The sequence below is a fragment of the Phocoena phocoena genome, chromosome 14 (assembly GCF_963924675.1).
Source record: "Phocoena phocoena chromosome 14, mPhoPho1.1, whole genome shotgun sequence".
NCBI lineage: Eukaryota > Metazoa > Chordata > Mammalia > Artiodactyla > Phocoenidae > Phocoena > Phocoena phocoena.
The window spans coordinates 54,006,791-54,023,971 of NC_089232.1; the positions used below are offsets into that span (position 1 = coordinate 54,006,791).

The following is a 17,181-nucleotide window of genomic DNA, read 5'->3' on the forward strand; positions in this document are numbered from 1 at the left end:
CCACCATTCTATCTTCCAGCTCACTTATCTGTTCTTCTGCCTCAGTTATTCTGCAATTGATTCCTTCAAGTGTATTTTTCATTTCAGTTATTTTATTGTTCATCTCTGTTTGTTTGTTCTTTAGTTCTTCTCTGTCTTTGTTAAACATTTCTTGTATATTCTGAGTCTGTGCCTTTTCCAAGATCTTGGATCATCTTTACTATCATTACTCTGAACTCTTTTTCAGGTAGATTGCCTATCTCCACTTCACTTAGATGTTGTTCTGCGGTTTTATCTTGTTCCTTCATTTGGGACATATTCCTCTGCCATCTCATTTTGTCTAACTTTCTGTGATTATGGTTTCTGTTCCACAGGCTACAGGATTGTAGTTTTTCTTGTTTCTGCTGTCTGCCTGCTGGTGGATGAGCCTAAGAGGCTTGTCCAGCCTTCCTGGTGGGAAGGACTGGTTCCTGCCCATTGGTGGGTGGGGCTGGGTCTTGTCCCTCTGGTGGGCAGGGCCATGTCAAGGGGTGTGTTTAGCAGGAAGCTCTGTGCTCAGAAACACTTTAAGCAGCCTGTCTGTTGATGTGTTCCTGCCCTGTTGGTTGTTTGGCCTGACATATCCCAGCACTGGAGCCTACAGGCTGTTGGGTGAGGCCAGGTCTTGGTGAGAAAATTGCAGCCACCAGTAGGGCTCACGCCAATGAGTACTCCCCAGAACTACTGCTGCTGGTGTCTTTGTCCCCACAGTGAGCCACAGCCACCCCCTGCCTCCACAGAAGACCCTCCAATACCAGCCAGTAGGTCTGGCCCAGGCTCTTTTGAGGTCATTTATTTTTTCCCTTGGCCCTGGTGCACATGAGACTTTGTGTGCACCCTCCAAGAGTGCAGTTTCTGTTTCCCCTAGTCCTGTGGAATTCCTGCTATCAAAACCTGCTGGCCTTCAAAGCCAGATTCTCTGAGGGTCCTCCTCCCTTTGCCAGACGCCCAGGCTGGTGAGCCTGATGTGGGGCTCAGAACTTTTGCCCCTGTGGGAGAACTTTTCTGGTATGATTATTTTCCAGTTTGTGGGTCATCTACCCGATGGGTATGGTATTTGATTTATCAGGATTGCCCCCCTCCTACCATCTTGTTGTGGCTTCTTTGTCTTTGGATGTAGAATATCTTTTTTTTGGTAGGTTCCAGGAATTTTTTGCCAGTGTTGTTCAGCAGTTAGTTGTGATTTGGGTGTTTTCATAAGAAGAGGTGAGCTCACATCTTTCTACTCTGCCATCTTGTCTCTCCCCCCCCCATAATATCTCTGGCCATCAGTGACCTTGACAAGAGCAGTCAGTGGAATGAGAAGGGCAAAAATCTTACTGGGCTCAAGGAGACAAATTAGAAGCAGGGAGCATTGGAAACAATTAGTTTCCTTCATTTAACAGTCACTTTTTGAATAAGAAAATAAGCAGCATATATAACTAGATATTTTAAATGAATATAATTAAGAGCCTTGAAAAGAGTTTCACAGATGATTAGTATGGTTTTGTGTAAAAAAAGAGAGATCATTTATTAAGTCAAGGAAGTTCCTCTCTTCCTAATTTAAGGTTTTTATCATTTTTTAAGTGCACTATTTTCTGTTTTTTTCTGCATTAATGGAAATGGGCCTAAGATTTATTTCCTTTATTTGTGATTGATGGATTTTTCTAACATTGGACCATCCTTTCATTCTTAAGGTAAATCCTACTTGGTCACATAGGATTTTATTGTTACTATTACTGTTTTTATTTTGTGTTTTTAAAAATACATTGATTTATGAATTTTAGAGTTTTTTCAATCCATATTTTACAGTAAGATTGGTTTTTAATTGTCTAATGTTGTCACTGTCTAGTTTTAGTGTCAGGGTTATATTAGCGTGATAAAATAAGTTGAGTAGTTTTAAATAGTTGGCATTTTTTTTCTTAAATAGTTGACATATGAGATTATCTTTTCCTTGAGGATTAGAGAAAGCTACCTTTGAAAGTATCTGGGTTTTGTGTCTCTTTTAAGAAGGGAACACTTAGTTATCAATTTCTTTGATATTTATTAGCTTATACAGCTTTTTTTGTAGTTGGTTTTGGTAATTTATTTTCTGCAATATTATCCATTCTATCATGTTTTCAAATATGTTAGCATAAAGGATGTTATTTTAAGTTTTAATAATCTTTACTATATCTGTAATTATGTCATTTTTTTCACTCGTAGTGTTTTATCATTTTTTTAATCAGTTTTGCTATACATGTCTTTCTTAGTACTTTTTTTTTTCTTTTTTTTTTTGCGATACACAGGCCTCTCACTGTTGTGGCCTCTCCTGTTGCGGAGCACAGGCTCCGGACGCACAGGCTCAGCGGCCATGGCTCACAGGCCCAGCTGCTCTGCCGCGTGTGGGGTCCTCCCGGGCCGGGGCACGAACCCACGTCCCCTGCATCAGCAGGCGGACTCTTCAACCACTGCGCCACCAGGGAAGCCCCTTAGTACATTTTTTAAAAGAACCAACTTTTTTATTTTTTTGGTCTTCTCATTAGTTACTGTATCAACTTAATTGAAACAAATTAATTTTACTTCCTTCTAGTTCCTTTAGGTTTACTCTTCTCTTTTTCTGTATTAAATTGAAATGTTTCACGTTAACATTATTTCAGGAAGACACATAATCTCAACTTGTCCCATTATTAATGGTGCTAAGCTTGACAATTTCAGTTAAGGTGATAACTGCTAGTTCTCTCCATTGTTAACAGGCCATTATTCCCTTTGCAGTTACTAAGTAGACTTAAGGTAATACTTCGTGCAAATATTTTATTACCTGACATCATTTCATTTAATGAGTTTAATAACCAAGGATGATCTTTACCCTAATCATTTGTTTCACTGGGGGTTGCTAATGATTTTCTATTTCTGTTATTCTTTCTACATTTATTAGGTGGTAGTATTCTGTTAAGAAGAGTTTCCCCCTTTTTTTGTAGCCTCTTTTTATTTTTTTTATTTTAGTTAGGTGTGTTTGGTTTTTGCTTCTTGTTAAATTGTTGTTTTTATTTTTTTCAGTTTATTATAATCAATTACAGTCATTATTGTTTTTGATGCTCAAACTGTCCCAAATGTGGCTAGTAGGAACCCCTTTAAACTGGCCTTTGTGTTCTTTTGACACATCTCCATGAACCTTTGAACACTTCTTGCTTTCTGACACAAAATGACGTAAGCCTACTTTTTACTCTCCCTGCCCCAGACTTGGAATGAGCCTTTAATTAATAGCACCATCTTGACTAAAAGCTGCCCACTGTTCTTCTGTTGTGCTATTTTCTGTTTTTAGAGTTCATTATTATTTGCTGTAATAAAGTTTACAGAGACTTTCCTGGCAGTCCAGTGGTTGACTCCATGCCTCCACTGTAGGGGGCACAGGTCTGATCCCTGGTTGGGGAACAAAGATCCTGCATGCCACGTAGTGTAGCCAAAAAATAAATTAATAAAATGTGAAGTTCATATTCCATTCTCTTGTCTTATGAGTTTCCGTTGTAAAATGGTTTTGTGGTGGGCCACCCAGAAGGTGGGAAGGAATGCTGCTTTTTTCCACTAATTGAGTGATACTGTACATGTAACTTTCTTAAAATTTAAAGCTCTCCTCACCTCAGCTCCTTTAGGTAGTATATTCCCTTAAAACCAATAGACTATTCATGTATTAAGACAGTGTTCCCCAATCTTTTTGGCACCAGGGACCAGTTTTGTGGAAGACAGTTTTTGCGTGGACGGGCGGGGGGGGGGGATGGTTCACGTGCTAATGCGAGCGATGGGGAGCAGCAGATGAAGCTTTGCTCGCTCGCCTGTCGCTCACCTCCGGCTGTATGGCCCACTTCCTAGCAGGCCACAGACAGGTACCAGTTCGCAGCCCAGAGGTTGGGAACCCCTGCATTAAGATACTTGGCTAAAATGGATAGGTTTAGCTGCATACCCTGATGGTAATGCTAGCTGGCATTGAAATGAAAGCTTAAAACACCCAGTGGGTATTCTTGGCGACAGAACTTAAACCAAAACCAATTTGGAGTACTTTATGATTATTATATAAAATCTCAGTTTCCCTGGAAGTAATTCCTTTCGAGGAATTACTTACAAAACTCTCGAATTCTACTTCCATTTTATTAAGGCAGTTAAAAATCCTATTGCTTTCAGGGTTATTTTGGTTCACGTAAGCTCAGTTTATTTGGATTTGTGACACAGAAAAAGGTTAATCAAGAGTGTAAAATAAGTTTAGGAGGATAGATATTGGGCCCAGCCCTGTTGCCTTAGCCTGGCATTGGCCATGGCTCTCAATAAGAATGGGTGTTTAAAAGCGGCAGAGCCGGGCTTCCCTGGTGACGCAGTGGTTGAGAGTCCGCCTGCCAATGCAGGGGACACGGGTTCGTGCCCCGGTCTGGGAAGATCCCACATGCCGCGGAGCGGCTAGGCCCATGAGTCATGGCCGCTGAGCCTGCGTGTCCGGAGCCTGTGCTCTGCAACGGGAGAGGCCACAACGGTGAGAGGCCCACGTACCACAGAGCCCAGCTCCTCACCTACAGTGTGCTAGGAGCTGCAAGGTAGTAGAAAGAGATACTCTCTTCATAGCCATCCTGACTGTACTTCAAAAGTTCTAATAGGAATTAACAGAATAGATAAGCATATATCTGGATATGAAAAGGTAGCTTCTACCACTAAGTTATAGTTTCAAGATAGATTTCTAGCGATCTTCTGATTTGTGCCTTGGTTGATAATAGGAAATTATTGGTATAGATATTTTGCCTCACTAAAGGTTAACACTAGATTTTGTAGAAATACTAAAAAAAAAAAAAAAAGCCTTTAGAATTTGAATTTCAAATCATTAATCATATTAATTTTATTATTGAAGTAGAGACTTCAGTTGAAGTAGAGACTGAATGATTTAGACTACTGTAATAGCCATTGTTGGTAATGTGAATCTAGTCCAAATCATAAAGCATCTCAAAAACTCTAAAAAACTTTGTGAATGATTATTTTTTCATTTAATTTGCTTTGGTGATTTTTCTGTTTTATTCTTGTGTTTAATTTTAGACTGTGTAAACTCCTTGTGATATAAACTGTATTTATAGCTTACATTCTCTACACTGTTGGTAAAGTATCATGGATACCCTTGTGCAATAAATATTTACCAGCTGTTGCAGGTCCTAACCAAAGGCTTAGTGCTCTTTCTGGCACAAATCACTACAGTTGTCATCTTTGGCAGAAAGCTGACATTTAAAATCTTGGCTAGAATTATTTTCCTTAAGCAAGGGAAACCTGTGGAGTGTTGAATTATTCAACCCTTTATTTATTTATTTTTCTTCTTTTTGCGGTACGCGGGCCTCTCACTGTTGTGGCCTCTCCCGTTGCGGAGCACAGGCTCCGGACGCGCAGGCTCAGCAGCCTTGGCTCACGAGCCTAGCACTCCGCGGCATGAGGGATCTTCCCGGACCGGGGCACGAACCCATGTCCCCTGCATTGGCAGGTGGACTCTCAACCACTGCGCCACCAGGGAAGCCCCTCAACCCTTTTTTTAATTTGACAACTAAGGTTTTGCCTTATCCAAATTTTAATAATTCATATGATATTTATATGCTCACCAGAGATCAACTTACTTAAGCTGTTAGCTTATTAGATACTCCTAATAAGACACTGAGTGCTTTATTTTAGCTTTCACCTATATCTCTACTTGTTAATTTTCCATTATTTTTCCTTTTTGAAGATGAGTATATATATATTTTTTAACCTCAAAGAGAAGCTCTGTTTTATAAAGCATTAATTTGCCTTTTGAGCTAATAAACAGTTCTATGCGGAGGATTCCTTATCTCCATGAGAAGAAAAATTATGGCTAATGAAGATATAAAGTACGAAAAACTTTTTATCATAACTCTTGCTGTGAATAAAATAATAGTGAACATTTATTAATAATGGTAATGTCTTCCTCTCCCTTTGACATTTTCCCCTTTTTAGGAGGTATTCAGTACTTTATAAAACTCAGTAGACTTTTACTTCTCACACCTGGCTATTAAATATGTAAATGTTCATAGGATTTCCTTTACTGCTTTCTCATAATATTTCTGAAGACTTTCCAGCACTTCTTAGTACTACTGCATCTTAGGGACTTAGCCATTTGAATTAATAGTATAGTCATCAAGTATCCACCTTACTTGTTTACATTTTTAAATGAAAAAGAGGAAATAATTTATTGAGCTTATGAAACATTTAAGATCTGTGAAATGCATATTATTTCATAGGTATAGACGTAAAGTTGTAGTACTTGAATGAAAAGGAAATAAGAATTACCTTTAAAAAGCAAAGGTTTTCTCCCTAGTTGAAATATTATGATCATACTGATAAAACTTTTTCCAGGAATTTTTGCCTATTAAACAAGAAAACAAAAAATCCCTCTCAGAAAACATGGATGCATTTGAAAAAGTGAGAACAAAATTAGAAACACAGCCACAAGAAGAATACGAAATCATCAATGCAGAGGTAGGATATCATACCTTTTTTTTTTAATCTGATATTACCAGTCAGGATACAAATAAAATACCTTGTGATTTATAAACATAATCCCACATCAAAATTAGACTGCTTTTGGCCTTTAAAATATGCTGAAAAACTTAAAGAACAAAGAGTAAGCTGAGTATGGTCCTTTAAATAAATTATAAAGATCAAAGCCAAGATGAATTTCCAAGCATATAATATTAATTCTGGTTTTTGGAAAAAAACAATTCTGTTTTTAAATTTTTTAAATACTCCCAAGGAGAAGTTCAAATGAAACTAACTCATAATGTTTTATTACTTGAAAATTATTTGATTGTTCTATCTGTACTTTTTTTAATAAAAGAAAATTCACTTTAAATAGTACAATACCATGAAATCCAAGTATTTGCTTGACTATTTTGTGGTTACCACAGTCATAAATATTCAGTTGAAACAGATTGAACATGCATGTTGAAAATTTTTCGGTAAGATTGGAAAACAGAGCCACAGCTTATGAATGAAAATTACATACGTACTAGAATGGAAATAGCAATAGGTTAAGGATGAGGAATTCCAGATTCAAATTATGCCACTAACTAGCAAGTAGTAATTGTCTTAAGCTACCTGAAATCATATCAGTCAGTTGCATTTAATATGTAGGAATTAGACAAGAGCATGATTCATATATTGGTAATAGTCTTTCAATCTTAAATTGTCTCTATCTGTCACCTTCACAGAGGGTGAGATGCTTTGTGTAAAATCAGATCAAACCGTGGACAATTGGCAGTGACAGCATATTTTAAAGGAAAGACTCTCAGAAAGTAATTGACTAGTTTCAGACTAGTCTAAGTCACAGTTTCCACATCTGCATCATTTTGGATTATCTTAAAGATGCCACTTGATCTCTGTTAATTGTCAAATGTTCCAGAAGTAAAGCTAAAGTGGTTTGTACAGTCACAACTGATGTAGGTTTCGTTAATGCCTTCTCTTTGTTGCCTTTTATATTTATGTATTAAAACTCCTCCAGTGATTGATTGTAAACATATGAAAACCATATCTTAATCACTATATTGTAAAAAGTGATTCATTTTGTATTTTTTATATGTTCATTCATAGACTGCAACACGTTTGCTTATAAAAGATCTCATTTCTTCATCTTGACTAGTCAGATCACTAAACAATTACTTAAATTGTTTTTAAATTATTGAATAAATTGTAATTAAATAAACCATTTGTTTCTTTTCATTGTCAGATTAAACATGGTGGTTTTGTTTATTATCAAGAGGGCTGCTGTTTGGTTCGTTCCAAAGATGAAGAAGGTACAAAACAGTTTTTCCTTTTAAGAAATATCTGATTTTTCAGGTTTCACATTTTTCATTGGAAATTTGGTATTGATTTTTCAAAGGTATAGAAAATATCTGTTTTCAATTTCTGGTTTTTTTCTCTTTTTTTAAATGAGTAGTTTTTTAATTTCTGGGTTTGCCTAAGATATAATTAACAGCTACATTCAGAAGCTTTGGCAGAGAGAATGGAGGTGGGAACCAGCATTTTTTGAGCATCTACCAAATCCTGGATACTGTGCTAGGCACTATATAGACTATTCAGGGTCACTTAACGTTTTCTTACTTTTCTAGGTTCTATATAGACTATAACTATCAAGTAACATCACATAGGTTGATGCATTGAATAATATTGAATAGCGTAGGGTAGTATTAAATACTAGTGCCATTTTCTGTACACATCAAACTGCTGTCAGTGTTCAAAGATGCCAAAACATAGCCTCTTACAGAAGCGGAATGCTAGTTTAAAACATTGAAATACCATTTAAAATTTTTTGAAGTATATATTTGTGGAATTATCTCCTTTATCCTTTTCTTTATGCAGCAGACAATGATAATTATGAAGTTTTGTTCAATTTGGAGGAACTTAAATTAGAGCAACCCTTCATTGATTGTATCAGAGTTGCTCCTGATGAAAAATATGTAGCTGCCAAGATAAGAACTGAAGATTCTGAAGCATCTACCTGTGTAGTTGTGAAGCTCAGTGATCAACCTGTAATGGAAGCTTCTTTCCCAAATGTGTCCAGTTTTGGTAAGCCACCAACCAAAACAGTCTTCTACATTGAAAAGGCAACAGTAAAGAGGATTGTCCACACTTTGCAAACATTTTTACTTGCTCACGTGAGTGAATGAGAGGATGAATGCCTGATCTGTTTATCCCTGTGGACTCTATACCTTCCTCTGTGCCTCTTATTCAGGAGACCTTCCCTTCTTTAGTTAAATATCCAAATTCATGTTCATGTTTTTAAAAGTATTGTAATTGGAGTCCAGGTTGTACAGTATATGTTAATATATCAGTAATTCTTTGCTATTATTTAGAGTACATTTTCACATAAATTGTCTCTTAATATTTTATTCAACTTTAAGCTTGGGTATAATTTTTTCATTTCACATCATCTTGTTAAGCCATTATAGCGCATTGCCCAGGGTCACTACCAAGGAACTCTGGAACACGATGAACTAACTTATTCAATAAAAGCTATGATATTTTTACCAATAGAACCAACTTTAAATTTATCACTGAGTGATATATATGTTTATACTTCATCCTCCCTTTTTATTTTCTGCCATAAATGTCCCCATTGTTTAATAACTAAATGCTTTTGCAGTGAATAGAAATTATACCGTATCTAATTGATTCTAAGGCATACCTCTTGTACATTTTAACCTCTCTAAAATCAGAATGCATACTATACAATAATGTCTTACAGTCACTGTCAGCCAGGTGGCAGTCATGATGTAATTGTGTGAAAACTTTCATTGACAGCCTCTGGTAAGATCTAGAAAACACCATATTTAGTAGTTTGAGATATCCTGTGGCTTGAAAACAGGCAGAAAACATTTAGGCATGAGAGAAAATGGTCCAAAATTTCCTCAGATTTAGAGGTTGTAGATCTAAACATAATTCATCTCCTGAAAGCAAATGTGACTTTACCAAAGTCTTTCTTAAATATTGAATATTCACCTCTTATTAGAAACTTGAGTACCCTGAGACTAATAACTACTTGAAAACTTAGAATTGATGTAGTAGTATCTTATTCTCTGGAAATATCTCTGGCTTATAAATAACAGGGTTAGACATAGTCAAACCTATGTTAGATTTAGATTTCCAGGGATAAACTTGCACATCTCTTCTGTTTGGCACTCAAAATTAGAATGCACTGTGCCTTTTCTTTTTTTTAAACTGTAAATAGGTGGATATATATAATTCTTTAATTATTTTCTTTTAGAATGGGTAAAGGATGAAGAAGATGAAGATGTTTTATTCTACACCTTCCAGAGGAACCTTCGCTGTCATGATGTATATCGAGCCACTTTTGGTGATAACAGGCGTAATGAACGTTTTTACACAGAAAAAGACCCAAGGTACTAAAACAATGCAATTAAGTCTTTTTCTTCAGAATATTTCTCTAGTTATCTAAAGTGCTGCTCTTGGTTGACTTAAAACATTGATTTTGGCTGGAATCAGATATAATAAGGCTAAGAGGAGCATAAGCATTCTTTTATAAGTGGTTTAGATTCAAAATTGGAAATTAGTTACATTCAAACTTCAGAGTGAACACAAATATATCATTAGATTCAAATGCTGAGTCACTGACATTCTCTCTGTACTGACACATGAGAGGAGTTGTTAATTAAACATTTAATATGGTTTCCATGCAGTAATTATGAATCTCTTGTAAGTCGTAACTAGAATAACCATGGTGCCAGTTACACAGAATTCACCATTTATTTCATATAGGTTACCTGAATTTTAAATTGCTTGCTTTGAACCATTATATACATTGGTCTTTAAATTTTACTTTCCCCAATACTTTGGTAATTCCTCTTTAAAGCTAATTCTTTTTGCTTCAGAACTTATGCCTCATATTACTACTTAACCATGCTTGGGAGGAAATGATAATAAATGTATCTGGCAAAATCCCTTAACTCTTACCCAGATACACTTTTCCAAATGATTTATGATAAATTATTTCTTAACACCAGGGTCCTGTCACCTCTTACAGTATAATTTGGACAATGCCTGAACAGATTTTGCAAGAGAGAAAAATTATCTTTAACACCAAATCTATGACAGTAAAATTGATACCCAAAGCAAGAAAAGTAACCCTTCACTTAATAAAATCTCAGAGCTGACAAGGACCTTAAAGAAAATCTTATACAACACCCAGTTTATATAAAGAACTTGAGGTCTGGAGAAATTGTATTATTCCAACCCATAGAACTAACATTCTGGGTTCAGTAATGCTGTCATTGCTTTTTTCTGATGATGATTGTTTTAATGAGAATTTACTAGAACCAGCTATTCATACGATCCACTACTTTATGTGTCATTTGTCAAGGATATCTTTTGGAGATGACAGTTTAAGCTAGTAATTTATTACATTGTATCAATGACTTATGATTGTGAACCATTTCACATCTTGTGAATAAAACTCAAAATTGACCCTGTGAGTCATACCCTTGAATAAGGTACTTAATTGCCATATGTTGTTACTATCCTAAGTTCTAAGATTGAGTTATACATACATTTAAGATTCTTGATTTTTGGCTTCTAGTATGCTTTTTCTACCCCAAAAAGAATTAACCATAATTAAGTATGTTTAAACCTAGTTTGGCATCTGATCTCCAAAGCACAGATTAGTTTGTCGATTCTGAATACAGTTGACCCTTGAACAACTGGGGGTTAGGAGCACTGACTCCCATGTGGTTGAAAATCCACCTATAACTTTACGGTTGACCCTCTTTATCCACTGTTCCATATCTTTATCCACTGTTCCATATCAGAGTATTCACTGTTTATCCACTGTTTCATATCAGAGTATTCTCTTTAACCACTGTTCCATATCAGAGTATTCAACCAACCACAGATGGTGTGGTATGTATTTATTGAGAAAAATCTGTGTATAAGTGGACCCCACCAGTTCAAATCCATGTTGTTCAAGGGTCAACTGTACTTAACAGCCCTAATCCAAAGGGAAGGACCAAGAGGGAAAAGCAGCATACCAGTAGAGAAAATGTAATAAAGGTCTTTGTAGAACTTCTAAGACAGAGCTGTTTTTTTTTACTGTGTTTGCTTTGATCCCCAGGTTTCAGTATTCTGCTCTCACAAGTAAGGTTAGCCAAAATTCTTTTTCTAGTTTCTTGAGGTGTGAAGTTCATTTGAGATTTTTCTTTTTTCTTAATGTAAGTGTTTATTGCTATAAATGCCTCTATTAGAACTGATTTTGCTGCATCCATTAGGTTTTGGTGTGTGGTATTCCCATTTTCATTTACTTCAAGGTTTTTTTTTTTATTTCCCTTTTGATTTCTTCTTTGACCCTTTGGTTGTTTAGGAGTGTATTGTTTAATTTCCATATATTTGTGAATTTTCCAGTTTTTTTCCTGTTAAGACTTATTTTGTGACCTAACACATAATCTATCCTGGAGAGTGTTCCAGGTCCACTTGAGAAGAATGGTATTTTTATTTTTTTTTTGCTGTTGGACAGAATGTTCTGTATACGTCTGTTAGATCCATTTGTTCTAAAGTATAGTTCACGTCCAAGGTTTCCTTACCGATTTTCTGCCTGGATGATCTATCCATTGTTGAAAGTGGGCTACTAAAGTCCCCTACTATTATTATGTTGTCTATTTTCCTTTCAGATCTGTTAATATTTGCTTAATATATTTGAGGGTTCTGATGTCGAGTGCATATATATTTATGCTTGTTATAAATCTTCTTGACGAATTGACACCTTTGTCATTATGTAGTGGCCTTCTTTATCTCTTGTTAGAGCTTTTGAGTTAAGGTCTATTTTATCTGATACAAGTATAGCTACCCTTGCTCCCTCTTGGTTTCTACTTGTGTGGAATGTCTTTTTCTTTATTTTGACCCTATGTATGTCCATGCAACTGAAATGAATCTCTTACTATAGGCAGCATATAGTTAGTTCTTTTTTTATCTGCTTAGCCACTTCTTGCCTTTTGATTGGAGAATTTAATTCATTTACATTTAGAGTAATTTATAACAACTAAAGACTTACTAATGCCATCTTTTTCATGTTTTCTAGCTGCTTTGGATCAAGAGTTCCCAGTTCTTCCTTTCCTACTGTCTTCCTTAATGAATTGATGATTTTCCATAGTGCTATATAGTTTGATTCCCTTCTCTTTATATTTTGTGTATCTACTGTAGGTTTTTGCTTGGTAGTTACCACAACTTTACTTCTCTTTCTAAGAAAACTGTTACTTACAGAGATGCTTGTGTTCTCACTTCCCTGTAACCACATGTCTGCCAGATAATTGACTGAGTAATTTATCTTTTGATTACCTGTGTCATCATTACACATAAATAAGTAGATAAAAGTAGCAAAAGAAGTGTTGAAAATAAAGAGCAAGATAGGGCAGGGGATTTGCCTTACAACAATATATTAAAACATGTGAAGGCACAACAGTTAAAATAATACAAATTGACAGACCAATAAGAGAGACCAGGATAACCCTAAAACAGACCCTAGAATGTGAATATTGAATATTTGGGCGAAAATAATTTTCATCACTTTGTACATTAGCATACATTACTAAAAGATTTAAAGGATCTATTGGTAAAAATAAAACCGTCAAAAAAAAAAAAAAAACCCTAGGTGAAAATATATGTATTTCACTGAGCTTGGTTGAAATATTTCCAGAGCATAAAATCAATAGAAGAAATTACCAGGGGTAGTACCAATATTCTTGATTACCTAAAATATTAGACTCTTATGTCAGAAACTATTGTAAACAAAATCCATATGACACATATGTGTGTGTGACTGATTCACTTTGTTATGAAGCAGAAACTAGCACACCATTGTAAGGCAATTATACTCCAATAAAGATGTAAAAAAAAATCCATATGACAAAATGGGGGAAAGTATTTTCAACCAAAAGGACAAATTAATGTCCTTAATTTATAAAGAGATGGTTATAGACCAATAATGTAAACTACATCACCAAGTTTAAAATGGACACACTGCAAAGAAATAAAATTGACAAACATGGTAATGTAATCCAGTACAAAAGGAATTTTACCAAAATGCTTATCTCTGGGGAATGGAATTCAGGGTTATTGTCCTTCTTTATATTCTTTAGTATTTTCAGTATGAATTACTTTTGTAATAAAGAAACATGTAGGTAGAATATTTAAAGGCATCCAGTGTGTCAGTATGAATTAGTGTAATGCTCTTGGGATAGTATTTATTATTGATCAAGAGTCATAAAAATACTTAATCATTAAAACAGTATTTCTGTTACTAAGAATTTATCCTAAGGAAATAACTATAAAAGTTGGGAAGAGGGACTTCCCTGGTGGTGCAATGGTTAAGACTCTGCACTCCCAATGCAGGGGGCCCAGGTTTGTTCCCTGGTTGGGGAGCTAGGTCCCACATGCATGCCGCAGATGGGAGTTCTCATGCCACAACTAAGGAGGCGGCAAGCCTCAGCTGAGGAGCCTGCCTGCTGCAGCTAGGGAACCCACTGGCTGCAACTAGGGAGCACACATGCCACAACTAAAGGAGCCAGTGAGCCGCAACTAAGAAGCCAGTGAGACACAACTGAGGAGCCCACCGGCCGCAACTAAGGAGCCCACCGGCCACAACTAAGAAGACCCAGCACAACCAAATTAATTAATCTATTTTTTAAGTTAGGGAGAGGGAAACTGTCTTCATGACATATTCTCTTTTATATTTATTACAATGAAACATTAAAATCTACATTTTTAAGAATTATGATAATTCAACTCGATAGAATATTAGGTAGCCATTAAAAATAATGATCACAGACTGTATAACTAATGTAGGGGAAGATGATAATATGTGTAAGAAGAAATGCAGGGACTTCCCTGGCAGTCCAGTGCTTAAGACTCTGCGCTTCCACTGCAGCGGGCGCAGGTTCTATCCCTGGTTGGAGAACTGAGATTCCATGTGCCGCGCAGCGCAGCCAATTAAAAAAAAAAAAAAAACCTAAATGCAGAAGCCAGAATTGCATCTATATTTTTTAAATAACTACATCTATTTAAAGACATGTATAGGACTTCCCTGGTGGCGCAGTGGTTGGGAGTCCGCCTGCCGATGCAGGGGACACGGGTTCGTGCCCCGGTCCGGGAGGATCCCACATGCCGCGGAGTGGCTGGGCCCGTGAGCCATGGCCACTGAGCCTGCGCGTCCGGAGCCTGTGCTCCGCAACGGGAGAGGCCACAGCAGTGAGAGGCCCGCGTACCACAAAAAAAAAAAAAAAGACATGTATAAAATACAATTAAGCCTTAGAAGGAAAAATCGAAAAATTTAAATAGTTAATTTAAAAAATGTGTTAGGTTAGTGAGATTGTGAGGGTTTTTCTTCCTATTGTTTGTTTTGTTGTAAAAACTAGGAGAGTAGGAAAAAGGATATCCAACATGCACAGAGAAGAAAAACAAAGGAAACTGTGTCCCTTTTCTTCCCTACAGTTACATATCTCCTCTAGGAAGTTTATTTCCTCTTCTCAGGAAAAAGCCCTATAATCGATTAATGTGATTGAGAGTTAGATGATGTCTGTAGTTTACCTTGAAATGCATTTTTTAAAAAAAGATAGATTGATAGATACATAGATATGTGATAAAGACAATATAACAAAATGTTAGCCATGATTGAATCTTAGTGGTAGGTATATCGGTATTTACCTTACATTTCTTTCATCTTTACTGTATGTTTGAAAATTTTTTATAAAATGTTAGAGAAAAATTATTTTGAATGCCTTTGGGGAGGAAATGAGAAATATAATAGCCAGTTTTTATAAGCAGTATTCACTAAAGAGTTTTTATTTTCTATCTGCATTATAAATTAATATATATACTGAACACCAGTGAGATATTGTCATTAACAAGATAGCCTGCATTTGAAATTTATTGGGTTTTCGTATCTCTCTCTCCCTCTCTCTTTCTTCTGTGCAGCTTTTTTGTTTTCCTTTATCTTACAAAAGACAGTCGTTTTCTCACCATGAATATTATGAACAAGACCACTTCAGAGGTGTGGTTGATAGATGGCATGAGCCCTTGGGACCCACCAGTACTTATCCAGAAGCGAATACACGGGGTCCTTTACTACGTAGAACACAGAGATGATGAATTATACATTCTCACTAATGTTGGCGAGCCTACAGAATTCAAGGTAAATCCTGTATCCTCCTGGTCCCCATTTAGGCTCTTAGGGAGTGTTACACTAACATCAACATTTCTTGCTCTAAAAGTTTATTGTTTTGTAAGCTTTGGGTATTGTAAAAACTAATGCTATCTTCCTATGTAGAACCAATCCCCTTTCTCTTCCCTTAGAGCTAATACCTCTTCATATTTTAATTGTACCTAAAAAGATTAGTAAATGAAAACATACTCTATCCTGAATATATTAGTTATCAAAGCCAAACTTAGTGGCTTAACAAACTTTTATAAGCTTATGATTTTGTGAGTGAGCAGTTTGGATTGATCTCAGGCAGTTCTTTTACTGGTTTTGGCTAGGCTCATTGATAGTTCCACAGTCAACTAGCTGTCAGTGCTCTCACTCAGATGTCCATTGGTTGACCAGTCACCTAAGCACTGGGCTATACCCACCCAGCAGGCTAGCCTGGGCTCATTCATACGGTGATGTATGCACAGTTAGTTCCTTCAGCTCTTCATAAAACAGTGAAGACGAGTATGGTCTGGTTTTCAGTGGTTTCATTTCTGGATGCAGTAGTAATCATGTTCTGGTACCTAGATCTCTTCTAATTTTGTTCCACACAGCTAATGAGAACAGCAGCTGATACCCCTGCTATTATGAATTGGGATTTATTTTTCACAATGAAGAGAAATACCAAAGTTGTAGACCTGGACATGTTTAAGGATCACTGTGTTCTATTCCTGAAGCATAGCAATCTACTTTATGTTAATGTGATTGGTCTGGCTGACGATTCAGTTCGGTCTCTAAAGGTATGTTTAATTTTCAAAAGATAATACATTAGTCAAAATATATGCAGTTTATTAACAGAACATCAAATTTTGAATAATACCAATATACTTTTTCTTAAAAGAAAATTAATTTAAATGGAATTTAGCATATTGGGTCTTTATCAGGTTTAGGAGGTTTGTTTTAGAATTACTTAGAGGACCTTCCTTTTTGTGCACTTTTACTTAAAAATATTGTCTTATAGCATGAATTTCAGAGGTAAAGTGCCATTGTATTTCTCTTTCTGCTTATCTCTATATCACATATCTCTACAACTTTAGATATAGTAATAACTCAGGCCAACTTGGCAGCTAGTGCCTAACCACTGCCTCCTGTTCCCATCCCACACCCCCAGTGGGGATAGTAGTCATACCCACTGTGTTTCTGCTACTATGTTTCTGCCACTGCATTCTCATATCTTCATCATCTCTTTGCCAATTTTATTGCTAAAACTGGTGAACGGTAACGTTATTGCCCAGTTTTAAAGCAGCATTAATATGTGACTTTAGATAGCATGCACTGAAGGGAAGAAGAGAGCCCTCTGTTTTGCTTGATATGGAGTTGTGTGACCAGCAAACAGACCACTTGTACCTTCCCATCTGTACTACTATCACAATTTTTGTTAAAATGCAATTCCAGTCAATTCACTGGATGTTTATCAAATTTCTGTG

At 36.2% G+C, this 17,181-nt stretch overlaps 1 protein-coding gene across 3 annotated transcripts in view; it reads left to right on the plus strand.

The window, feature by feature from the left end:
* PREPL (prolyl endopeptidase like) overlaps positions 1 to 17,181 on the plus strand; it is a 52,079-nt gene that overhangs the window by 20,014 nt on the left and 14,884 nt on the right. For 2 of the 3 annotated variants that reach the window (XM_065890961.1, XM_065890963.1), the window contains exons 2-7: positions 6,367 to 6,489; positions 7,736 to 7,802; positions 8,368 to 8,574; positions 9,773 to 9,908; positions 15,484 to 15,700; positions 16,309 to 16,494. In XM_065890961.1, coding sequence (XP_065747033.1) covers positions 6,367 to 6,489; positions 7,736 to 7,802; positions 8,368 to 8,574; positions 9,773 to 9,908; positions 15,484 to 15,700; positions 16,309 to 16,494 — 936 coding nt within the window. The remainder of the gene's footprint in view (positions 1 to 6,366; positions 6,490 to 7,735; positions 7,803 to 8,367; positions 8,575 to 9,772; positions 9,909 to 15,483; positions 15,701 to 16,308; positions 16,495 to 17,181) is intronic. The other variant, XM_065890962.1, reaches the window with a different exon arrangement.